We start from the raw sequence: 27,747 nt of genomic DNA, 5'->3' as shown, positions 1-27,747 counted from the left end.
AGAATGTTACATTTTCTCCCTTGCCTAAAAAAAATGTAAGGAGTAATCATTGAGAATTTTTGGAATGAACAGACGAACGGACAAAGGTGAATTCTAGGGTCCAAATTCGACTAAGTCAGTGGACCAATAAATAGAAAAAAGAGTTAATATGAATATCAATACACAAACAAAAAAAGAAAAGAAAATTGAAAAATGAAGGCTCGTTGGAAAGGTAATGATCTGAATTGTGTAGTGGGCTATGTGACATCTGTCCTTAAGGCCGCACATTAAGGAGATCAACCATCATCCAGAGCCTATTTTGGGCACTTTTTTTACAGTCATAAAATGTTTCAATCATAGTCATTTGTTTTCCTAGTTTTGCATATGAATTACAAACTATCTGATATTTTCCCCAAACCTCTGGTCTTGATGGAGGAGAGACTAAAACTTACTGCTATGGTATCAAATAATCTGAAATAACAGCAAGGGGAGACTTGATTCTAAATATTTCTTATATATTATACCCCCCTTCTGTGGTTTTCATACACAAAGTAAATTTCACAGGATTATTTGATACTGCCATTATTTCAGATAATTTGAAACATAGCAGCAAGTTTTAGTCTCCCCTCCATCAAGGCCAGAGGTTTTGGGGAAATATATATGGGTATGACTCAGAGGCTAAGGAATGAGGGTGGAGAGTTGTAGGTTTTGGTTTCGATTCTAGCTGATGGCACCCAAGTCATATATATATATATAATAAAATTGTCTCTACAAGAATGTAATCTGCATGAATTAAAAAATCTATTTTAGCATATCTTGTGACCGGGCAATGCTGGGTGGCCTGCTAGTATTATAATATAGCTGACCACACTGAAAACCCCCCAGATCTTTATGGCATGAGAGATTAAAAAAAAAAAAAAAACAATGAAAAAGTTAACCATAAAAAAAGTTGCTCAAATGACTTCATCAGAAAATCAAATGTTGATCATGTGAGCTATCCCCCACCACCACAAAGTATGTGGCCATGAAAAATAATGTGACCAAGATATTTCCAACATCTTTTTTTTTTCTATGAGAAGGAATTTCACATTTTATTTTTTAATATTTTATTTTTATATATTGTTTAATTTTATTACTTGATTATCTGTTCCTTCAAAATTGACGAAAGCAAATGTTACACTTTCTGAACATATTAATGAAACATTGAAAAAGTCAGTAACATTTTTATGTTATGTTAACATTTGTTTTCATTTTCCAACAATGTTCATTCTCTGTTTTTGTTAACTTTATTTTTCGGTGTGATTAGGAGAAGGGGGAATATGAAAATGTGCTACTCTGTACAGGGATTAAACTCAGATTTGACACTGCCCCCCTCCCTTATTTTGTAATTGACTTTTCCATTTTCTGCCATTTAGATTATTTTATAATTAAGAGTTGATCATAATGGGCAATTTTGATGTTAAACACGCCTATTTATATGACGACCTATAAAAGATGATTACTATTACTGAGGATTGCATTTATCTTTTTATGGTTTATTCCACTAAATTATAAACTTATCAAAAGTTTTTCGAAGATTTTATAACTTGCTTATAAAAACGTGAGGATACCGTGAGGATATAGGAACTAGATATTTTGTTTTATTTTCCCTTTCATATTGATATGAATGTTGCTAATAACATTTGACTGAATAATAATGGATCATTCCCCTATATGTACAATCAAATTGCTCATTCATTGCAAGCAATTTTATAAAAACAGGTCAATATTTCACTGTGCATGGATCTGAAAAGATTATCTGATTCGGATTCACATCAATAAAAGGATAAAACAGGCAAACACTTTTAGATTGCATCTTTGTTGCATTGTTATGCTTTTTGAGTGAAGTGTCATAATTGATGGGCCATCCTCTGTATGGTTGGTTTTATTATATAGCATAGAAAGGACTTGGAGTGTGTGGGGGGGGCACCCCAAAAAATATGCTATGTAGAACCAGAAGGCAACAACAAGAAATTATTCATAGCAAATAGTTTCAAACGCATCTGCAAAAGTGGAAAATGTATGTCTATTCGACTTGACAAGCATAAACTACAACATGTTAGGAAGTTAAAAAACAAAACATGTTCACAGTAGTTTTCACAAATTATGCATAACTTTCATTAGATAAAGGAGACAAAGAAATTCGATAATGAAAGTTAAAAAAATGCAAATTTGGTGGACATTTGCATAAAGCAAAATTTTGAGCCACAAACAACAACAAAAAAAGTAGATTTAAAAATAAAAACAGTGTAATCTAGTTTTTCCAAAATATCTTCCAGCTATCTATTTCCAAGGAAAAGGCAGATTTTCAACTTTGGCATATGAGACAAACAAAATACCTATAGACCTAATCAGGGATGTAGAGGGTTATGCCCCTCCCCCTGTTTATTTGTTTCTTCGTAATACATTATTGTCAGTCGTTCCCTATCATTTTAATGGACATGATTATGATAAGGTATCCTCACGTTTAACTGAAAATCAAAAGTTAATTTGAAAATGATTGTGGATATTAGTATCGTTAAATAGGTTCCCAGTATGAGATGTGCTACCGGGAATATATTAGTTTATTACTACTAACAGTATCTATTGTAATACATTTGACTATTGCTCAGTAGAAAGTCTTTAATCAATTGAATGAATTAATAAATGAAGAGAAAGAGACTTGATGTTGTCTATTACTCGTATATGGATTATATGTTTACAACATGATTGATTTCATTGCATAAGTTTATAAATGATCACTTATTATAGAACCAGCACAAACATTTGAAAGTTCCAATTCGGTATAGAAAGAAGAGTTGTATGCTAAACTCTTCTAATATATTGGAAATGGTGTAGCTTTAGCTATACAAACGGACAAATAAATTCTGATTGGATATAATTTAACATCAAAGTTATAAACTTAACACTTTCTGAAAATTTAGTTACAATCTAGCCTGCCATGGCAAATAAACAAAAACATACATGGTGGGTCTTTTCATGTTTCCTGTCTATTGACCTTCCAATTCATTCACAAGTTGTTTACTTTTTGTGATTCACTAGTTATCTCTAATCAAATCAGTTATCTCTAATCAAATCGACTATCTCTAATCAAATCGACTATCTCTAATCAAATCGACTATCTCTAATCAAATCGACTATCTCTAATCAAATCGACTATCTCTAATCAAATCGACTATCTCTAATCAAATCGACTATCTCTAATCAAATCAATTATCTAATTAAATCAGTTATCTAATTAAATCAATTATCTCTAATTAAATCATAGTTTTCAAGGAGTTTTAAATCTACAAAGCTCAAAATAAATTCTATTCTATTTTTTTATCAACAATGTCAATAATGAAGCGAGTTTTTCACTATCGGATCAGGTTATTCATTACCATTCTCAATCTCTTCATTTTTTTGCAGGCTTTTCAACAGCATGGACAAAATTCAAATCCGCATGATTTTCTTGTTCCAATTCAAACTAGGCCGAAAAGCTGCCAAGAAAGCTTGTGATATCAATGATGCGTTTGTCCCAGGAACCACTACCGAACATGTGGCACAACGGTGGTTAAAGAAATTTCACAATAGTGACAAAAGCCTGGAAGATGAAGACGGTTGCAGCTCACCAACTGTGGTTGATAAAAAACATTAGAAAATCTTAATTGAAGCCGATCTTCGCAAAACCACACAGTTGCTGTTTAACTCGAGGCCGACTACTCAACAGTCATTCGCCATTTAAAGGAAATAGGGAAGTCAAAAAAGTTGGATAAATGGGTGTCGCATGAATTGAATGATAATCAAAAATGTTGTAATTTTGAGGCACCTTCTACGCTCCTTTTACATAATAAAGATGGCCCATTTCTCAAGCGGATTGTGACGTGTGATAAGAAGTGGATCCTCTACAACTGATAAGATTCAGCACAGTGGTTGGATTCCGGAGAAGCTCCACGACACTTCTGAAAACCGAAGTTGCACAAAAGAAAAAAAAAGGTTATGGTGACTGTTTGGTAGTCTGCGGCCAGTCACATCCATTGTTACAAGAACAAGTTTACTGTTCTTGTAAGTAAGTAAAAATGAGATAGGATAGCCCAAGAATTCGAACCTGGGAAGCTAAGTTTGGAATTAAGATTAAAGAAGGAATTCCAATTGTTAGTTTTAAAATAAATAGCAGATATGTTGATTTGAAAAGGAATTTGATTGTTTAGAAATGTTATTGTGAAAAAGGAATTTGTTGATTCAATTCTGTTTATGAAAGTTAAATTAAAATAAGGTTATCTAGAAGCGAACAATAGAAAATGGTAAACATATTGAAAAATAGGTTAAAAGAATATATGCGTGAACAGTGCACGCGAGTTCAGGATCACGCGAGTCGAGCACATGCTCGGACATTGGGGGGGGGGATGAGACACGTGAAGCATGTCCAGGCCATGGGATTGATGCGCGTTTTTGGCAACGCGATGACGTCATGGCTGGGAAAGGAGTTCTCAATATAGTTGGATAGTTTTAGTGAGACAAGGAGAGAGGTTCGGACAGACAGAGCTGACATTGGTCAGAAGGAATCCCCCTTTGGAAGTGAAGGGTTAGAAGTGGAAATCATGTAGTGACTGAATTTCTTGATGTGAAATCATTGACCAGTCGAAGAAATAAAAGAAACATCATTTTGTAACTGCTGTCTTGTGTTGTGTCATTCTCAACAAACAAAGGTATTGTGAATCATATGAACTTTGTGTCCACTCATCGTAATAATGAACTTTGTGTATAAACCCCATCCTTAAGAAATGTGTCTCCCTCTCTATCAAGAAATAATGACTGTCCCCCCCTGTGATAAAAGAACTGATAATCCTCATCTCTAAATATATGTTCACAAACTGTAGAAATGTATCTCATAATCTCCCTCATCCAATTGTATTACATGTCTCCGTCACTCTTTAAAATGTACCCCCGTCTCTGCCTCTAATATGAACACACAACGATATAATATATAATATTCGTCATCTAAATATGACCCCTATGAAACACCATCGCAGATTCTTGAATTCGGGTGAAATAATTACAGCGAAGAAGTACTGCCGACAAATTGACAAAATGCACCAGAAGCTCTAACGTACGTGTCCGAAATCGGTCAACATGAAGGGACCAATTCTCCCACATGTTGCTCAACTGACCCTGAAGAAGCTGAACAAATTGGACTACGAGACTGCCTCATCTGCCATATTCAACGGACGTCTCGCTCACCGTTTATTACTTTTTCAAGCATCTCGACAACTTCCTGCACGAAAAATACTCCAAAACCGAGATGATGCCGAATCAGCCTTCAATTACTTCATCACTTCCAGAACTCCGGATTTTTATGCTAATGAGATAAATAAACTTGTTTCTTGTTAGCGAAAATGTGTTGATTCTAATGTTTCTTATTTCGATTAATAAAGTTTATTATGAAAGAAGTTATGATCTTTTAAAGTTGAATGTCATTATTTTTGCATCAACCTTATAACATGACGGGGACAGATTTAATAGTAGTAGCATTAGTTGTTTTTCACACTCTATTGGTATATACATGTGTCTCTCTCTCTATATATATATGTATTTCTCCTCCTCCTGCCACTTTCTCATTGTATGTAATGTCTTAAAAAGAAAAGGAAAAAAAAAAAATCTTAAAATTTCAAAGCAGACGTTTTTATATAACTTTTTTTAGAGGCAAAATTGCAAACAAGGCATATTCCCAAGGAGATGTAAATGGTTACTGTGATTAGAAGCCAGCTTTAAGTGGATACTTGTACCACAAGATGTTTGTTCACATTACATTTAAATTTCTACATGTTCACACAGCCAGAGAAACAGGAAGCAAGGAGGAAATTTCAAAGGCAAGCGGTTCGAGGAAAGATGTTATTAGAGTATATAGTTTTTTTTAACATCTGAGGACCTCTACAGTGAAAAGGTAGGATTTTGCTGTTAGTCTAGTTTGTCGGGTATATATGTCGAGGGGGTACTAGTGCAGTAAGTTCATCAGAATAAATTCTGTGAAAGTACAATACTGTGGCAATGATACAGGCTGGAGCATAGTAGACAGGGCAAGACTTTTTTGTACCCTGCGCAAGTGGGAGAGACTAGTGGTTGGTGCACCAGCCAAGATGCAGCAACAATACTTCACACATGGGCGAAGGGTGGCTTTGTAGAGAGGATACTGGCAGATGCGAGACGTTTACTAGATTTGTCAGTATTAATACATACTCATTCCAATACATGTTGCTTATGTTAGACTGAGGAGTTAGAACAATGAATTCTACTACATACTCATTCCAATACATGTTGCTTATGTTAGACTGAGGAGTTAGAACAATGAATTCTACTACATACTCATTCCAATACATGTTGCTTATGTTAGACTGAGGAGTTAGAACAATGAATTCTACTACATACTCATTCCAATACATGTTGCTTATGTTAGACTGAGGAGTTAGAACAATGAATTCTACTACATACTCATTCCAATACATGTTGCTTATGTTAGACTGAGGAGTTAGAACAATGAATTCTACTACATACTCATTCCAATACATGTTGCTTATGTTAGACTGAGGAGTTAGAACAATGAATTCTACTACATACTCATTCCAATACATGTTGCTTATGTTAGATTGAGGAGTTAGAACAATGAATTCCCAGAAAGGAATTTTATCATTCATAGCAATGTGTGATCAAAAAGAATTCTTTAGAATTGTTAAAGCAAACAAGCTGAGTTTTTACAGCATTAGATGTAATCACCCATTTTTTTGGCCCCAGCTTGAATAAACTGAGAAGAAAATTGAAAACAAAAAAAATGTTTAAAAATAAGTCATGTATTACAGTTTAGTTTTGCTCTTAAATAAAACTAGCAAAAGTACTCGTCGTTGACTGGGTTCAAAAACAGCCTACAGAAAATGGACTCTGATTTATGAAAGTATGATAGGTTATGAAAAGGAAGGGTTGTAAATTTGGGTTTAATTTAGGGGTATCAAAACCAAAGCAAAATATGATGAAAGTAAAAATAAAATAGATAAATCCCATAATTTATAATACCATACCTGTTCACACTGAAACACTTATCACAATATTCTGTGAATCTATATTAAAAAACCTTGTTAAACTTTGTGACATATTTCCATTCTATGGAGGTTAGGTGCGAACGAACACCCCATAATTTTATTATACCATATTTCTTCAAACAGAAACATAATTATGAAAGTATACTTACGCAGATAGATATGAAAAGTCTTTATTAAAGTTTGTGCCTATTTCCATTCTATGGAGGCCAGGTGCGAATGCAGACCTCACAATTTTATTATACCATCCCTATTTAAGTTAAACATACTTATCAAATTATTCTTATGTACATCTATATCAGAAACACTTGTAAACGTTTTTTTTTTTTTTTTAATTTTTTATTTCCATACTTTGTGGACCCGGCGCGAATGCAGACCCCACAATTTTAATGAACCACTGTTCTGCCAGATCAAACATACCCATTCCTGTGTCTCGATACATCTTCTATCATTATATGTAATCAGTTTTTTAAAATAGTCAACCATATAGGAGCCTATTCGTGACCAGACATTCAGCTTTATATTATAGATTTAATGATCAACCGATACTGAAATAATTCAATTTTTTAAAATCCTATTCTAAAATATAATAATTTGTTAAAAAAAATAATAATTTTAAAAGAAAACAAAAATACAAGTAAAACAAAAATTAAAGTGAAAAAATTATTAGGTAACACCAGTAGAGTCATCAACAGACAGTTGTTTTGTCATAGCATGATTTTTCACATGGATGTAAAAAGTTTATGTATGCCATACACTTTTAACACCAGGTCACATCCAAATGTGATGAGAGGTCAGGTGTCATATGCAAGGTGTTCGAGACCAGTTTGATAAGGTTTTGGTAACAAACAAAAAAAGCAAATTGTTTGCTTAAACACGTTAGAGTTTTATTGTTGAAAAGAATTATTCGTATGCCACGTTTAAAACAAAGCAACACCAAATAAAAACAACCATTTTTATATCAAGAAAAAAAAACCCTGAAAATTACTGTTGACAAAAACAATTTAAAAAAAAAAAATGATCAATAAGTACCAAATTTCAATGCAAGTTATTTTGTTAAACAGTTTTCAAAATACATCTACATTTTTTTTTAAATATTTGTAAAATTAGTTCCTCTGCTTTAAATTTTTAACAAATTTTCATTTTCACCATTGTTACATGGAGATTAAAAATTGCAGACCATTATATTAAATTGTGCTATAATTAGATTTGACAAAATAAAGTCAATCTAATCGTATCAATCTTGAAAATTTTAACTTCTCATATTCATTATCACCATTCTAATTTGTCAAGACAATCTAGATTTATAAAATTGTAATTACAAAATAAAATGGTTAAAATTGAAGATGCTGCCAAGTCCGCTGCAAAGAATATAGGCTCCTTCTACCTATGTTAGAAAACTTCTTACACTTGCTAGTATCTTATATTTCATTAAAGCCACCATTAGTCTGTGCCACATCTAGTCTGGTGTACCAACTACTAGTCTTTCCCTCCTGAAAAGGAAGCCAACAAATGTTTTTTACTTAAATATATCTTGCATGTCGCATCATTGCATTTTCTAAGTACTCCCACAGAATGTGGTCTGATGAACTTATTGCACTTATATCCCCTTCAGTGTAAATACCCCTGACCCACCCAACTGACAGCAAAAACCAACCCCTTCATTATAGAGATCCTCAAATATTGCAAGATTTTCTACTCTATTAGCTCCTTTCCACGAACTGCTTTCCTTTGGAATTTCCTCTACTTGTTAACGTAATACCCGGTTCATGTGCACTTGATATGAATCTCCACTGGGGCAACTACTCCAGACAGAGGTTAACTGTCATGACGACCTAAATAAAGACACTTGCGTTGTAAGTGAACATCAAAATGTAGTGTCCTGTTGTCATTCTTACACATATATTTCATATTATAATCATACACACGTTATTTCTCCAACTTTACATTTAAATTTTTGCCCCCTAATGTGAACAGTCATATTGCTGTCCAACTTCCCACTCAGCTTGTCCACCCCTATAAATCTGGGTCCTATTACAGTATATATTACTATCAATTTGACTTTTTTGTTTAAAATGAATTAAAACAATTTTTTTTTTCTATCAGTTTTTATTAGAAACTAATAGGGCTGCCCGGCGTTGCCCAGCACCATAAAAGTAAACAAAATGAAGTGTTTATTTTAAAATGAAGGAATAAGATAAAGAGCTTCCATGTTTTTCTCATGATACTAAGGAGAACTAATTATAGATCATATTTAGACATTCTCCTGTGTTTAGAAGCTTTTCCCTAAAATTGATAATGATCAGTCAATTAGTTTACGTGTGAATTTTACTCAACAAAATGTAAAACATTTAATGCTAAAATTTTACCTTGACTTTTTTTAAGATCGCATGCAATTGTATGACAAAGTAATTATAGATCATATTTAGACCCCCCCCCTGCGCCTAGCAACTGTGCTCCAAAATTGATAATGATCGGTTAATTAGTTTGTGAATTTTAATTAAACAAATATAAAACATTTACTGCTGAAATTTTACCCTTGTTTTATTTAAGATCGTATTAAATTGTATGGTGACGGATCGTGCTGAAATAATAACATTATTTGTGTGTGAGTGTGTAGGCCTCAGTTTGAGTCTAAAAACCTTAACTTACTCTAAAAATAAGATTTTAAAAAGTAAAAATGTTTGTGTGTGTGCATACTTACAGATGTATTGAATTTGTGCGTAGCATCTGTTGTTGTAAACCTACCATACTTTTGTCCAGAGAGGAATTTCTGCTGTCATTTTTATTAAATATGAAGATGAATATAAAAAAAAAATACTTTTCACGTTTTCTACTTATCACTGGTCCTGGATATGATCATAAACTATATCCGATGGTGAGGCCCCAGCTTGGGGAGTGTGGAGCCACCCTTTAATTGCCATTGCTCCCAGGTCCACTCTGACCTGGAGTGGTAGTACCTGTTAGGGTCCTAATTATGGGTTAAATACAAATCGACTTAACAAGAAAAAAAAGAAAAAAAAAACAAATGTATTCTATAACAAATTTTTTTTCAAAATAACTGAATTCAGCATTAAATAACCTGAAAAGGGTTGATATGTCATAAAACAACCAACCAACAACTACTTATCACAGGGTTATCTATCACATTTCATCATATGAAAATCAACACAATGGAGTTGTTTGGTATTTTGACATCTCATTTTTTGCTTTCTGTTCGCCAGGCTTTAAATTTTAAGAAAATACACGCTGCATATGCACAAAATAACAATTTTAAAACATAGCTATATACTATATATATAAAAAAAAAAAATTAAGTAAATTTTTAAAAAATTCTATTAAATATAGAAATAATGCCTATCATCTGAAACATTTAAAGATTATACAGAGGTATTTGAAGAAAGTCTCGACAGGATGTGGGTGGGTGTAAAAGAAAGTATACTATGGGCTATTTTTTATTCAACTCTTTACATGAGACAGGCGACAATTTTTTGGACATTTTTACAACTTCACTAACAAGCAGAAGGGCATTGGAACAGTAGATGATACGATAATTCCAAACCAGTATAAAATGATAAATCACTAAACAATCATTTCATGCTGCAGAAACAAACGCATCATACAAAACTTTCAAATAACTAATTATTTACATACTGTTCTCATATGGAGACATGTAAGTTCAGGATATTTGAGAATTGAATTTATGACATGATATAACCTTTTTGATAGCTCGTCTCGTTTTCGATCTAATTGAAAGATGAATTTTAAAGTAGATTGAATACCAAGATGTTTGCGTTTCTTGGTGATGTTCAATGATCAGTGAAGGCATCACCAATGAAACAGAATCGATGATCAACAATTATTTTATATATATATATATAGAGAGAGAGAGAGAGAGAGAGAGATTTTGTTATTGTTGGGTTTTTTTCAAGCGATACATACGGTTAATATTGGCTCCGCCTCGGAGCTCATTTTTTTATTTACTTAGAAAGTCGCCCTTTTTAATTTGGACGTATATAACATTTTTATTTATTTTTTTTTTTTTAAAAACAGTAATCTACGTACACACGTGTTTCAAGGTCGTTACCTCTCGTCAGCGTAGATCAACTGTTTCTAGGGATCGAACCTCAGACCATGTTTACCATATATATAATTTTTATTTAGGTGGGATAATACTTATAGAATATTACTGCCAGTAATATCTTGTAAATCTTATAATCACAGGTTTTCATACCAGTTGATTGTTAGATAATTTGGAACTAGTTACTCTTTTGTCTCCCAATTTTTCGTCTGCTAAAATTTTAATCACGGTGTAACGTCAATAAAATAAACTATTCATTCATTACGTATTCTGCATTTTCACCTAACAATTTAATCAACAAAAAGATATCGTAAAACTAGGACTGCTTGAATACATTGATTTAAATTTAAAGTGTTGTGCAATTAAAAAAAAAAATTCAGTTGTGCTTTATTTTTATAATGTAAATTAATTAAATACGTGTTCCTTTTGTTTGTTTCTTTTGATAAATTGTTCGATGGAAAATAATGTTAATGCTGGTTCTTTCTTTGAGTTGAGTGCATTCGAATTTAAAATATTTTCTGTTCAAATAATTTAACTCCTTGTTCCTTTTGGTTTGTCTTATTATTTGAATTGAATTGATATATTGCAAAGAAATCACCAAACGAACAAGTGTAAAAAAATAAATAAATAAAATACAATAAATAAATGTTACCATGACTAATAAAAGTTACTTTTTTACCTAATTGCTTCATTATTTTTTTAGTATCTGATAAGTGAATAAGTACCAATAAAGTGATTGTTATTTATTTTATTTCGTATTCACCAAAATCCATAACAAGCAACACTTGAATTAATGGTTTATATTGAATGAATTCGCATGTACTTTAAAAAAAAAAAAAAAAAAGTATTTCGTCAGAAAAATGTAAAACTTGAATTACGGCACTTGTGCGAATGGCTTATTTTATTGACGCTACACCGTATTCACGTGATTAACATTTTAGCAGACGAAAAATTGGGAGACAAAAGAGTAACCAAAACCGATAATTTTATTCTGAAGTACTTAATTCTGCTCACCCCCAACTATCTCGTGTTTAAATAAAATTCAAACTTTTTACTAATTCCAGTGCGTTTTAGCTTGCGGTTATTGAAGGTAAGCTATTTCTTCTGTAAAGCTTTGTTATGCTAAATTAATAGAACAACTTTAGAGATGCGAGATGCAGGTCTATATAGTAAAAGTAAACAAAAACGTAGCACAGAAGGAAAACAAAACTTCTTTTAACAAAACAACGAAAAGGTTTATTTTAATGACAAAGTTGAACAGTGTCCGAGTGAGGCAAAGTTGAAAGTTCTTTATGCTGTCAAAGGTTGGCCAGCAGTTATCTTCAAGCGAAGATCGTCAATGCTGAAGTGTCCAGTGAGTGAACAGGGGCAAGAATAAGAGAAAAGGGATGTCTTTCTTCAATGCTTTCTGAGTTCCTTTCACTGACCAATCATAATTTCCAAAGGGGCTAAAAGAAGTTCCTTACAGATGGAATCATTGTGCCCTGCAAGCTGATTGGTCAGCTTGTGGCAAAATCGCGTAGCAGGGACATGGATTTGCTATACAAGTATCTATCTTGTTAGCGTACAAATGAAACCTGCCTCTGGCTATTGCATAAGCACATGGATGTAACTTCATAAGATGGCGATACCTTCTTAATGATACGAAGCTGCTTGCGTCTGAGAAATGTCATTCTCCAATCTACGTCCGCACAAACTTTTTTCTTTTTTTTTTTTTGTACAGACTTAGGGACATTTTTCTCGTCTGAACTTTCAAACTTTTAACAACGCAATTTCTTAAAGACACAAACATTTAATAACTTTTCCCTTATTTGTGAAAAATGTGCAATTAAGTTGATAAAATTAATTTACATTTTAAAGTAATATTACTTTTTCTACAAATCTATTAAAAGGAAATCCAAATCCCAAACCAACACAATGGGCAAGAACTGTTTACAGGAAGAATTTTCTGCAACCGACAAGTTTCGCAAATGCCATTTATTTGCAACACAACTGTTTGTTTTACTTCAGATATATAACATTTAAATCTAAAGGTTGTTTTCTTCGTCATCGGAACTTTAGAATTACGTCTTTTATTTTATTAACTATATTTAGAATATTACCTAAATGGAAACAAGTAATACAAAAGAAAAAAAGAGAAAAAAAAATCTATATCAGTAACTGATCTGCCAGTTCAGACATTTAATTTTTTTTAGATAGCCAAAAAGCAGACGCTCGTCTCGTATGGATTAAGTAGTATTAAGTAGACTTGGATTATTATTTGATTATTTTTATTAGGTTAATTCGATTAAAGCAGTGAATTTGCAAAAGCAAAAGAAATATTACTGAAACAATTAGACATTTGTTTTGTCTGTACGACAATTAATGAAAACATAGTTCATTTTTTTTTTTTTTCAATACTTGTGTAAAGAAGTTCAATATTTAACGGCTTACGAAGGTTCGGTTAGCGGGGGAAAGTAGCGAGGTGAGGGGATCCCGGGATCTCCGTGAAATTCTTAGGTGCGCTATTCTTCGCAAGTAGCCTTTTCCTTTAATTAAAGTAAATCAATTATCAGTAAAATAAAAATCACGTTTAAATACTCCAAGTAAAAATGCAGATTTTAAACTTTCATATTTTGAGGGTGGGAGAAGGGTTTAATTTCCAACCGTTTTTAGCACTTGCGCATTTTGTCATCTCTCGACAAGTTTAGAAAACCATTCTTAACATGGAGTGGGATTCGTTAACTCTTTTCTTGCCGCGGACCGAACTCTAAATTGGAAGTAATTTTTCGGGATGTTAAAATGCACCAGTGCCAGGTTGTGCAACTTTTCATATTTAGAGAAGAAGAAAAAAAAAAAAAAAACGTGGTGATTTGGACGATAATGGGTGGGACTTGTTGCGCCACGCATATCCGAGTAACTCGGATAGCTATGCAACATTGCAACAATGTACTAGTTGAGAACAACAATATTTAAAATGGCTACTTACGTTAAGCCTTCAAATCCCAGTTGCTGGAGTTTGTCCGAACAGCGTTTACCCACGGATTCGTGTCCATGGCATCTGTTGGGTGAAAGAGGGCTGATCGTCCCTTGAGCCATTTATTTCCCCAGTGTTTGGCTGGGGAGCATCAACAGATGGAAATGCACACGTGTTTCGGCTAGATGCCCGGTTCGAATCTGCAGTAAAAGCACGACACGTTGGAGGAAAAAAAGCAGAAAACAAATCTCAAGGCTAAAAATCTCTTGTAATAAAAAAAAAAGGTTGTTTTGTCAAAACTCGCTCGATGTTGATGGTTGTTGACAATTCCAAAATGTTGCGGAATAAAACTTAACATTTAAGAAACTGAAGCCTTTTTGTTAAGCGAATTAAGCAAATAATAAGCAAAAGTTTTACTTTTTCTGTTAGTAACACCGTGTAACATGACTTAAAAACCGATTTTAAAAACTGTAAAAGTAACAACTTCAAAGTTGCAGAGTGTTGCTAGTGTTCTTTTTGCCTTGCGTGGTGGTGGTGCTCACAATTGCCACGTGGTTTCAACGTTTTAAATTGAACTTATGCAAACAAAAAAGAGGAAAAAAAAGTCTCCCTATAATGTAACTTTTTAAACACTAAAACAAACTGGCTGAATTGGTAATTCTTTCAATTAATCGCAATAACACACACACACTCGAAAAATATATTTGAAGACTTTATTTTTAATTAAAAAAAAAAGTTTAAAACGGGTGAAAAATAGACATATTTTAAACTGGAAAATGAAATGACTATTCGAGTTCAAAGTAGAAACTTAAAGGGGTTTCTTTAGAAGAAAAAGTAGACGACATATGTTTAAGCCCCCCCCCCTCAAAAAAAACCTAAATTGAATATAAATAATGCGCATACAAAAAATTCCATTTGTTTTGTCATTTTTCATATTTAAATAGTTTTTTTTTTTACATGAAATCTTCATAAACAGAAATGTGTTGTTGACGATGTAATTCGTAAGAAAGCAAACTTTTTTTTTACAAAAAGTGTTTGACTTAAGAATGTTTATACGTGCATAACAAACGCTTTGATAAATTAGTAAAATTATGACTCCTACTTCCAAATAAATTATTTTTTATTTATTTATAACTATTTTAAAAAGCGCTGCCAGAGGATAGAGAAAAATAATTTTAAATTTGCACCCTAATGAGGGCAGAGTTAGTGACTAGTCAGACACAAAATCGATTTTTAATGTGACTAAAATATTACTTTAAAAAAGGGACAATCTTGATTGGGACTAAAATTTAAAGTCTAGAATGATTTCTCATTCACTGAACGAGAACAGAACAGCTGAAGTTTAGTATCAGAACAGATACCACACTCTTCAAAATATAGTCTGTTAACAATCTTATGTCTTTTCTTCAACCAAAAAAAACAAAAAAAAAAACGTTCTAGTCTTCCTCCATTTTAAAAACATTCTTCGAAAAACAATAGTTCGCAGTGTATTTATCAAAGTTACACACACATGATATGAGATGAGAACCTGCCTGTTTGTTTCATTCACTTCATCCGCGGAGGATGATTTCGAGATAGCATTGTCCGACGTTTCTGGATAAAAGACAGCGAAATAAAATCTACGGAAAAAAAAATATTGTGATGCCATTTCGTTTTTGTTTTCAATATTTTATTTCATTCAATCTCAACAGGAACAACTAACTGGGTATTGTTGTAGATTAACAGCCACAGTTACCCCCCCCTACACACACACACACACACACATAAACACAAGATTCATTCTGCCTTTTTGGCGATTACGTGCGAACATCTGAAATACTTGGCGGAAAAAAGACCAAAATAAATATATATATATATATATATAAATGCAACTTTGTCTGTGTGTGAAATTTCCTTATAGACTCCGAAACGACTGAACAGATTTTCTTTAAAATTTACAGAACTTTAATGTATAAGTCTGAGAGTGTTCTTAATTAAGTTTTGTCTCAGAATATCCCCGATAATTATCAATAGTCGAAACCATTATTTTAATTTATCTATCATCAGTAAAGCTATTTTTCCATGTCGTTGCTTAGCAACAATGATAGAACAACGGGTCGTAAAAATTCTACTGTGGGTAAGTTGATAGCGTGCTTTTTTTTTTTTTTTTTTTTTTTTTTTTTGCATGACGTGGTCTGTAGGTTTAAACTCCGCACGTAAATTTCTTAAAATAAAACTTGAAAATCTATGTTTTGTTTTTGTTTTGTTTTCATGACGTGGTTTCACCCCCCCCCCCCGCACATAAATTTCTTAATGTTTTTTTTCATTAACTGGAAAGAAGTTTATATAAAATAATTTTATTTAAAAAACAGTAGGTTCTCTAGAGTGCAATGTAGAATAACATATTTGGAACTAAGTTACTGCATGGAGACATGTGAAACTTCCTTCCGGGCGATTTCACGGATTTTTATGACAATAAAAATATAGGAGTGTGAAATATTCGTTGATCATCATTCAATCCCGGGCAACGTCGGGTCTCCCTGCTAGTATATATATATATATATATATATATATATATATATATATATATACACACACACACACACAAACAATTATTTTAGATTTATATCATTTTAACGAAAATGCTAGCATTTTATGGCAGTTAACCAATTCTGCTTTTGTTACGGGATATCCTGGGCGTTTTTCGGAGATTATGCAGTTAAACCAACAAATGATTAATGAAAAAACATCAGATATAAAATAGATAAGCGTTACCATAGCCAATAAATTGCTAATAAATGTTACTTTTTTACCTATCTGGCACATTTTTTTAAGTAAATGTTCTTTATTTCATCGCAAATATTCACTTTTTATGACTTAGCCAACAAGATAGCCGCCGAATTTCTTCTTCATTGTTCCCATGTCGGCAGTTATATTGTTGGCTACCAACTCGTAAAAAGTCAATATTTACGATGAAATAAAAAGCATTTTATTTTTAAAAACACCCCCAAAATAAGCCAGGGAGCTATAAAAGTAACATTTATTGTATATTTAATTTTTTTTTTTTTCTTATTCTTTTTTTCGTTTGTTGGCTTCACTGTACACTTCCCCCGTTTTTCTCCTTTTGTTTTTACCGGAGGTGGGTCTATTTTTTTAGGTGATTACATGTGCTTTAATGACCTTGCCAATCGGACATAGACTTAATGGTAAAAAATTGGTTGACTGCCCTAAAAAGTTAGAATAGCTGGGATCATTTTACATTAAATAGATATACAAAACTAATCTCTTACTTTAAAATTTAAAATAGTTATTTTTTTCGTCAGTTTTTTCAGCATGTTTACCCATACTCTCCTTGTAAACCAACTGCGTCATGTAATCCCTTTGTGGGCAGGTCATACACACAGACAAGAAGATGTGCACTAACCCTAAGTCCTAATGGCAACACCTTTAACTTCGTCTAGTGAGGGACCTCTAAAAATGTAACCAGATACTTACTGATCATTTAAAATTATTCTGATGCCTAGAGTACACAAAATGCGCACGACCCTAAGTCTGTGTGGCAATACCTATAAACACATTGGCTGGCCACCTGTTGTCCAATGTTGTTGTAAGTGAATCCTTCTTCTACAGCTGCCTTTGGTGATGGCTAATATGTGCTTCTCTCAGCTGCAGCTTCAGTATCAGGTTTCAAGGTAGATCTGGAATCAACTGGGTTACTATTAAATCAACAAGCAACCAATAATAAATCAAAACATTGATCATTTTCTTAACAACAATAATTATTTACATAAAACAATTTCACATATAATTTGTACAAAAGGAATTTCACATATAATTTGTACAAAAGGAATTCGGGCTTCTCCAGGCTTAATTAATACAATTATCTCTGGGTGTATGATTAATTTAACTGAAATCATATTCCTTTAAATAGTTTTCCGCACTTAGGAGTTTCAAAATTATTTCTTGGTTTTTGTTGCGTTCATAGAGTGGGACTTGCATCTCTCAGCCGGCCAAGGAAACAAAACTGTTGCATCCTCAACTGGTGAAAATGTCTCTGTGTGTGTACATTTCCCTACAAAATAACTCTGTCAATTTTCGGTCTACAGACTCGATATTTGACATAAGGAGTATTGAGATTTGAGAAAATCTTTTTAATCGGTTTTCGGACAGAAATTTAGCTGTCAAAGTTAAATGATTTGAACTTGAAAACTCTACCAAACTCCTCCGTCAATTTCGGGTCTAAACACTTGAAATTTTAAATGTAGGTTACTTGGACATGGATCAAACTTTTTAATTTGATTTGAGCCCCCTAAAAATAAATGTTATGGGGTCAAAACTGTGGCCAAAGTTTTTAAAAAATTGACCTCTGCAGTCTGTACCAAATTACTCAGACAACTTCTGGTCTAAACATTTGAAATTTTACATCAGGGATAGGGCAAGCTTTTAATCGGTTTGGGTCGAAAATTTGAGTTGCCAAGGGGTCAAAGTTCAAAAGATTTGACCTTTGCGGTGTCTAGCAAACTACTCAGCCAATTTGGGGTCTAAACATTTGAAATTTATACATAACTGGTATTCAGACATGCGACAAGCATTTTAATCAGTTTTGGAGGGAAAATTTGGCTGCCAAAAGGTCAAAGTTGAAAGAATTGACCTTTGCAGATTCTACCAAATTCCTCCACCAATTTTGGGTCTAAAGACTTGAAATTTTAGATGTAGGTAACTTGGACATGGGTAAAACTTTGTATTTTGATTTATCAATACATTTATATATATTTGGGGGACAGGCAGTTTTTGTAGGATTGTCTCCGAATATATATATATATATATATATATATATATATATATATATATATATATACTAGCAAAAAGTACCCGTTGTTGACTGGGTTCAAAAACAGCCTACAGAAAATGGACTCTGATTTATGAAAGTATGATAGGTTATGAAAAGGAAGGGTTGTAAAGAGATAGCTTCGAATTTGGAGGTATCAAAACCAAAGCAAAATATGATGGAAGTAAAAATAAAATAGATAAACCCCATAATTTATTATACCATACCTGTTCACACTGAAACACTTATCATAATATTCTGTGGATCTATATTAAAAAATCTTGTTAAACTTTGTGACATATTTCCATTCTATGGAGGTCAGGCGCGAACGAACACCCCCATAATTTTATTATACCATATTTCTTCAAACTGAAATATAATTATCAAAGTATACTTACGCAGATAGATATGAAAAGTCTTTATTAAAGTTCCATTCTATGGAGGCCAAGCGCGAACGCAGACCCCACAATTTTATTATACCATCCCCATTTAAGTTAAAACATACTTATCAAAGTATTATTATGTACTTCTATATCAAAAACACTTGTAAACGTCTTTTTTAAATTTTTTATTTCCATACTTTGTGAACCAGGCGCGTACACAGACCCCACAATTTTAATGAATCATCATTATGCCAGATCAAACATACCCATTCCTGTGCCTCTATACATCTTCTATCATTATACGTGATCAGTTTTCTATAATATTCAACCATATAGGAGCCTATTCATGACTAGACACACACACAGACGTTCAGCTTTATATTATAGATATTTATATATATATTCGAGAGACAGGCAGTTTTTCTAGGATTGTCTCCAAATATGTACATATATATATATTCGGAGACAATACTACAAAAACTGCCTGTCCCCCCGAATATATAGTAATTTATAAAATATATATTTATAAATTACTAACTAGCTCTACCTACGTATTGAGCACTTTTGAAGTAAATACTTTACGCATAAATCTATACTTTCGCATATTAATTTTATGTGAGTAAATATAGTTTATATATTAGTGATGGGACGATTCCAAAATTTTTCCCGATTCCGATACAATTACCGATTCCTTTCAAAATTTCCGATTCCGATTCTTTTAAAATTTATACATATTTAATTAGAGATTTGTTTTGTTTTGTTTTTGTTTTGTTTCCTTTGTAAATGTTCAAATTATTACATAAACCCCTTGGTACTGTCCGCGTACATTTTTTCTAAAATGTTTGCTCTGTAATTGATTAAAAATTATAAGACAACAAAACACTTATTTTGATTTTAAAACAAAGCTATATTGTATCAGTTCGTATTTACTGTATAACATGCTACTTACATAAATAGTTAAAAATATTCGAAGATTGGTAGACAAAATAAGAAAACGATGTAAGAACAACATATTTAACAACGCCACTTCTCATTGTTACGAACGAATTTCTAAATAATAATTTTACTATTTAGAAAAACATTTTTAACAAGAGATTGCGTGAGCTTGCTGTGCCTTCTCTCTATGAATGAACTAAAATTTTATTTTAATTATAAAAATTTGGTAGGTTATTAAATTGATTTACTTTGCTATAAAAAATAAAACAAAACAAAAACAAAACGAAGTACAAATGGTGATGATGATGATGATGACGACGACGACGATTAACAGGTAGCTAAATCCCTATTTAAATATTTATGAAATATTACTTTTATAGATTACATGTTAGAACATTTTTTTAAATTGACGGAAAGAAAAGCGATCATGGTACTTGTGCAGTTTACGTCCCTCATTAAAAAACGAAAATTTCAAAAAACAATTATATTCTACGTACCCGTTATGGAATGAAGTTCTAAAAAAATTCACTTAATTTCATGTAGTTTTGTTTTTACAGCTTGTTTTCAATCTCGGGAACATGGAATTTCTCTAATAAATCGCTTAATTGATATCAAAGGGAAGTATTCCATTATATTTCGACCAAAATCAATGCTAATGGCGTAGTTCAGATGGACTGTTTCGAATGCCTCGAATGAATGCTTTTAGCGATAAAAACAAAACTACTTGATGAAATTAAGTGAAATTTTTTTATGAGAACTTCATTCCATAACGGGTACGTAGAATATAATTGTTTTGTTTTTTTTTTAATGGGGGACGTAAACTGCAAAAGTACCACGATCATTTTAGAATTTAGAGTGTGAGATCAGTTTCAAATATAAATTTAACGTAAAATGATCATCGTTTCTGGCCACCCTAATTCTTTATGGATGTTAACTAAATTGTTTCCCACTAAATTAAGTTCGATTTGCAACGTTGTAAAACCATGTGTAATCGCTTAAAAAGTAGACACTCCCCTCCTCCAATAAGCGCACATAATTTAAAATTGGTAACACACTACAATGTTTTGGAAAAGCAGCTCATTTTACGTTAAATTTCTTTGTGAAATTGACCCTCTATTTTAAATTCCTAATCGTTTTATATTTATTTATCTTTTTATAATCATGAGTGTTTATAGGCAATATTTATATTTCATTAAATAGTCACGTGTAAAACGGTACAAAGACGTAAATAATGTATTCTCATGAAATTATCGTTTTTTTATTCCGTTTTCATTTTTCGCCCATTGCAATTATAACCTTTTGTTGTGAAAAGAAAAGTTTGATTCTCCATTTTATAAACGATACAGCCCTTTCCTACTACTAACCCTAAGTCTGTGATAATACAAAAAATAAAGCGATTATTTGTGTTTTTATGATTTTGCCGATTGGGTTAACTGCTAGTTAACTGCTTTAAAACGATTACAATGGCTGGGAAACGGGTGATCATTTTATATCAAATTTAGCAATTTAAGAAAATTGGGCAACGGAAAAGGGCCATTTTCGCCAGCTAGGAATAAAAGGGAAATTATTGAATAAATATCGATTAATTTGAGCCCGGTTCTTGCGGAAGAGGACTCCCCAATCCCACACCCCAATTAAAAAAATATTAATATACTAATTGTTCTGTTTTGAGCTATCGAATGCGAGAATTTTTCGGTTGAAATCGAGAATCTGCACAGAATTTTGGTTCGAAGTCAAATCGACCGAAACATTAACGAAGTTTAGTATCTGTTCTGATGCTACACTTCACCTCTTTTCGTTCAAGGAGAAATGACCGAGGCAATTTTGATTTTTGTTCCGACCAAAAGTGCCCCTTTTGGGAGCGGGATATTCCCCATATTTAAAAACGACTTTGTGTCTAACCGTACTTTCTGTGGGGGGAGGGGCGCAAGTAAATAGAAACACTCAATATGTAAACAGTAGTACAAAGCATGTTCATAACTTATAGACATCGATTTTATTTGGTTTTAAAGAACCCTTCACATTTAAATTTTCTTTTTAATATATTTGGGGGGGGGACTTTAAAAAAGACTCTTGAACAACAAGTTATTTTCAATCGATATTTATTTAATAATTGCCCGAAATTTATATGGGCTACTTACTCTCCATCCTAAATTCTAAAATAATTTTGTTTTTAGTGGGTTCACAAATATCGCTCAAAAGTAGAATTACAATATCTTAAATGTAGATATAATTTCTTTTTCAATTTGAAAAATTTCTAAATGTTTTCTCTTTATCTATTTTATCCAGACTTTGATAAATTCATTGCGATATATTCATGTATACCCTATAGAGGTTAGTTTTACTAATAGTTTAAAAGGAATAAATATTTATCAACGGTATCAGCAATGAAAAATTAACATAATAAAATATTAAAAGAATCGGTTTTGGAATCGGAAATTAGGCACAAATTTTTCCGATTCCGATACCTCGAAAACTACCGATTTTTCCGATTAATCGGTATATATATATATTGATTCAGCTACTCTGATGAGCCGTAGACGACGAAACACGTGTAGGTGGATAATTATATTTTAAAAATGATATATATACCGCTCTCCATGTCGAGGTACAAAATTGGTTAAAGGGAAAATTATTACCAACTCGCATTTAGGTAAAAATGCACTTTCGTAAATAATTGAATTCGTTCAAGACATATCGCAAAAACAAAAACAGTATATATAATATATATATATAACAGCTGCCTGTAAATATATATAACAGCTGCCTGTTTATTTACGAACAAACAAACAGCAAATCCGGTTCCTTCAATAATTACAAGAAACCTCTATCACCAGTTTGAATTTAAGTAAAAATGCCACCGGAAAAAAAAATGGCACCAGTAAAAATAGCAAAAGTGAGTAACTAGGAAAAATGGCACTTTGAGGCATTCCCGCATATTCCTCGAGATATTTCGCTGAAGATGCAGCATCTTCCCATCCTAAAATATATTTTAAAATAACCACTAGTATAAGTTTTCGGGGTAATTTTCTTTTAAATGACGACTTTTATAAGTTTTCTACTATGCTGAATACGGAATTCGTATTGAAATTTTGCAGAAATAAGTAGTTATCGATATATAAAAAATTGTATTATGCATTGTATTCTTTGTCAGCCATTGTTTTTACGCGCGTGCGCGCGCTCCATAAACAAATCTAGGCGCGTAACAAAAATGGCCGCCAAATAATACAACTTTTTTATATATCGATAACTAACTATTTCTTCAAAATTTCAATGCGATTTTCGTATTCAGCATCGCGGAAAACCTATAAAAGTCGCCATTTAAAAGAAAATTGTGGAGGTGGACCTAATCTGAAAATTTACCGTTTTCGGGGTTGCTGAAAACGAAAATAAAATTCCAGAAAACAAACAGTTTCCAAGATGTTAAGAAATTATTGTTTCACTAGTGGGCGATCACTTTTCTATATTAACTAAACGTAAATTGAGCACCCACTTTATGGTCACCTTTTTGGGGGTGGGGGGTCGATCAATGTAAAATGTGTAAATGTGTAATTGTGGCCTGGAAGACCAACACAATACCTACCTTAAAAAAATTGTTTGCTAGGGGGTTTAGAGCGTGCTGAAAAGGAATATCACATTGAAAATTGGGACCGGCTACTAATTTTCACGATAGTGAAAAAATACTTTTCCACACGTTTGATGTAATAAAAAGATACATGTGCGACTGCGCGCTTGCATGTACAACAATGACCACCACTTATAACATAAAATATCGCATTTAAATTTTCCTCAAATAAATAGTTTTCCAGATATTAAGCAATGTAATTCTACATGTTATGAGTGGTGGCTATTGTTATATGTGCAAGCGCGCATATTTTTGCCAACCCTATCCCAACAATAAGAAGCAAAAATAAAACAATACTTTCATAAATATTGGCAAACCAGAAAAGTACCCAATTCAAAGTTAGCAGCAAACGATGTTTTATCATATTCAGTCCCTGCTATTGAACTTTATCTTCTGGTGAGAGTATCAATTTCCCATCCCAAGTTTAATTATCTATTAAATTGTTAGGTGAAAGTACACAATAGTTACGAATCCTCCTTCTTCAGGTCATGCAGATTATTTAGAAAGCCATCCTTAACTTAAGCTCAATTATAGCTTAAAAATAAAAATAAAACAAAATACTGGAAGAAACCCACCCAACAAACGTTATCATAACATTTATTGGGTGAATTAATACTAGTAATTTGTTTTATATTTATTTTTAAGTCATTATCGAGACTCCAAAGATATAACCATATCATGTCGGAAAATTTTTTTTCTTGTTCTCACATTTGTAATCTTGTTCTCAACACTTGTAATTTTTAAACAAATTTTCCCAATTTTCTGCAGTATAACATTTTTTTTTTTTTTAGTAAAAATCTTTTTTGCTGCATAAAAATTAAAACCTGTGGCAGCCAGCGATGAAATCATTGAAATAAGCTTCCATTTTCAAGACTTAATAAATAAAATTGAATGGTAAATATTGGCTTTAGCTACAAGAGAACACCGAGCACTCAAATTTGTTTTTGTTTTAGGGGTATTCGAGGTTGCTGACAAATAAACCAAGCGCACAGTAGCATAAACAAATTTACATTAGGTCCACTTGCACAATTTTCGAGTTTGTATTACTGTACACATAGATTCGAAAAAGTTGTCAAAAAACAAATATATAACAAATAAATGTTATCAAAGGCAAGATAAGTTACTTTTCTACCTAACTGGATATATTTTTCGTGTTTTTATTCAATGTAACATGTTTATTCAGCTCGAAAAGCATACAGTGTTTACCGATGTATTGGAAAATTCAAAATGGCGGCCGACACTCTCTTTAACACGGTAAGTTCAAGAAAAGATGTTATAAATAATAAACTAGACAAAATACTGTTAGAAATTCGCTCATTATATGTTACCGTGACATTAGTTGATATATATTCGGTGCTTTTTTAATAGTATTTTGTATAGTTTATTATTTATAACACATTTTCCCAAACTTACCATGTTAAAGAGAGTGTCGGCCGCCATTTTGAATTTTCCAATACATGTATTTTCCAATACACTGTATGCTTTTCGAGCTGAATAAACATGTTACCTTGAATAAAAACACGAAAAATATATCCAGTTACGTAGAAAAGTAACTTATCTTGCCTTTGATAACATTTATTTGTTATATATTTGTTTTTTGACAACTTTTTCGAATCTATGTGTACAGTAATACAAACCCCAATTTTCTTTAAAATGATGACTTTTATAGGTTTTCGGCTATGCTGAAAACAAATATCACAGTTAACTTTATAGTAAATATTTACATTGGGTCCACCTCCACAATTTTTCTTTAAAATGACGACTATGCTGAATCAGAAAATCTAAGTGCGATAATCAAATCTATTTTTCTGCGACTGACATTGCCCCCCCCCCCATAGTATTATCTTTACAACTCGTCATTTAAAAGAACAATGTGGAGATGGACCTAATGTAAATATTTACTAAAAAGTTATCCGCGCATGTAAATTAAAAACGTATGTAAAATTGCAAAATTATCAATAAATGATTAATTTTCTTTTTAATATTCATTCAAAAGTTAAGCCAATAAATAAATAAATAAAATAAAATAAATAAAAAAATAAATAAAAAATATGTTATCAGCACATGCGTTAGCCTTTGTAAAAGAGCAATTAATAAACAAATAGAACTCAATGCTCAAGAAGTACCAAAAAATGCAGAATACCACTTTTGTTTAGGATAATTTTGCTGAAGACTTATTTAAAAAAAAAGATATAAAAAAAATAATAGCAATAATAATAATAGTATTAAGTAGTTTTATATAGTAAAAATATCTACTTAAATTCTACATTTACATGAAAATATAACTTACATGTAGAATGTATATGGTGCCTGGCAAAATTTCAATCTTGAATTTGTGTGTCTTATCTGTTCCAAGACAGACTCAACTGGGAAGTGATTTCAATAATATTAATTTTTTATAATCTTTTATTGCTTTTTATCTTTACCCATCAGCTACTATATATTTAGAACTTGTTTTTATAACCAGTAAACAGGCAGAGACTTCAAAAATCAAAGAAAGGTTGTCACCAAAGTTTGTCTGGCATAGAGGTGATAAAACCACTAACTTATTGAAAACCAAAGTATTTTTTAATACATTTTAGCACTTTCTTGTCAGATTTATCAATGCTGAAGGACTGGACAAAACCGAAAGGTCATGTTTTATGGGGGGGGGGGTCACACAGCTGTCACATTTTTATGTTATTAGATTTTACTTTTACTGGCAGCTTAAAAACAAATATTCTTCATTTTATCTTTTAGTATCAGCAATAAAAAAGAGTAACATTTTTGGAATGGCATATTAGACTAAAAGTTTTCTGATTCTGATAACTCAAAAAGTTCCGGATTTTCAGATTCCAATTCTATCACAACAATTATATCACTTTTTTCATAACAAAATCTGTGTTGCATTAAAAAAAAAAAAAAAAAAAAAAAAAACATGAAAAAAAATCAGTTTCATCAATATAAATTTTGTATATGGATTTTGTGACCATGGTATATATTAATCAGCATTAAAATAGCTTTACAAAGATATCAAATATGACCATGTTGTGAAATATCAAAATGTTTTTATATGAAGTAGCAGGTACTAAATTCCGCCATTTTGAATTTAGCCCACTTCTTAAAAACGCTTGTAGGAATGGTTCTAGTGGAAAACCCACCATGAAATTTGGAATATATACTGTCATAAGGTAGACAAATATTTTGTCAAAATTACAAAAAAATTAAAATTACCTTTTTGAGATAATTCAGGTAAAAGGTCAAGGCCAACTTTTATTAATTTGACCTTGAAACAAAAATATCCCCAGATAAAATTGTATATCTATCCAAGTACTTTAGAATGATATATGAATGAACTTTGTAGGCCCATAAATAACAGAGATATCGTCTTTTAAAGTTGGTCACCTCTACATAAAAATTCACATTTTTGTAAAAAGGTCAAGGTGATATCTCAGGAACCCCTTGACCTTAAGATGTGTAACAGGTGCCATTCAATTCCTTTTATGGAGATCATAAGTGTTGCAAATTTGAAAAATATCAGTGTCCGACATATCGATTTGACATGGAATGAGCCATATATATATATATATATATATATATATATATATATATATATAACTCAAATGACATTGTAACGATGTATGTAACCCACTTTCCGTTTTACGATATCCGGTTGCGCATGCGCGCATAAACATTAACCTATAACAACTTAAATAAATAAACATAAATCGCTTCTTTTACAGATTTTGACCTGTGCACTGAAATATTAACGTTATTATTTCGAAATTATTATTTAACATGGGAAGAGTGGAGTTTAAAATAACTTAAACGTAATACAGAAATGAACGATGTAAAAAGAAAAAAAAAAGCAGATATATCAAAATTTGAATTTAAC

The 27,747-nt window shown here is 32.0% G+C and overlaps 1 protein-coding gene and 1 long non-coding RNA gene across 4 annotated transcripts in view; one reads left to right on the top strand and one right to left on the bottom strand.

Moving 5' to 3' along the window:
• Window positions 1-27,747, top strand: part of LOC145277842 (uncharacterized) — a 311,077-nt gene that overhangs the window by 129,020 nt on the left and 154,310 nt on the right. The window lies entirely within an intron of this gene.
• The window catches only part of LOC145277839 (inosine-5'-monophosphate dehydrogenase 1b-like), a 244,994-nt gene that overhangs the window by 206,444 nt on the left and 10,803 nt on the right, over window positions 1-27,747 (bottom strand). The window contains exons 1-2 of one of the 2 annotated variants that reach the window (XM_080129768.1): window positions 15,655-15,723; window positions 14,135-14,322 (exon numbers count right to left, since the gene is read on the bottom strand). In XM_080129768.1, the coding sequence (XP_079985894.1) occupies window positions 14,135-14,244 (110 nt within the window). In that variant the 5' untranslated portion in view covers window positions 14,245-14,322; window positions 15,655-15,723. Of the gene's footprint in view, window positions 1-14,134; window positions 14,323-15,654; window positions 15,724-27,747 lie in introns of those variants that run through there. The other variant, XM_080129767.1, reaches the window with a different exon arrangement.

This window comes from Euprymna scolopes, chromosome 6, assembly GCF_053919585.1.
Source record: "Euprymna scolopes isolate OS-2025 chromosome 6, ASM5391958v1, whole genome shotgun sequence".
NCBI lineage: Eukaryota > Metazoa > Mollusca > Cephalopoda > Sepiida > Sepiolidae > Euprymna > Euprymna scolopes.
The sequence above is the reverse complement of the archived record's forward strand: the minus strand, read 5'-3'. Positions and strand labels throughout refer to the sequence as shown.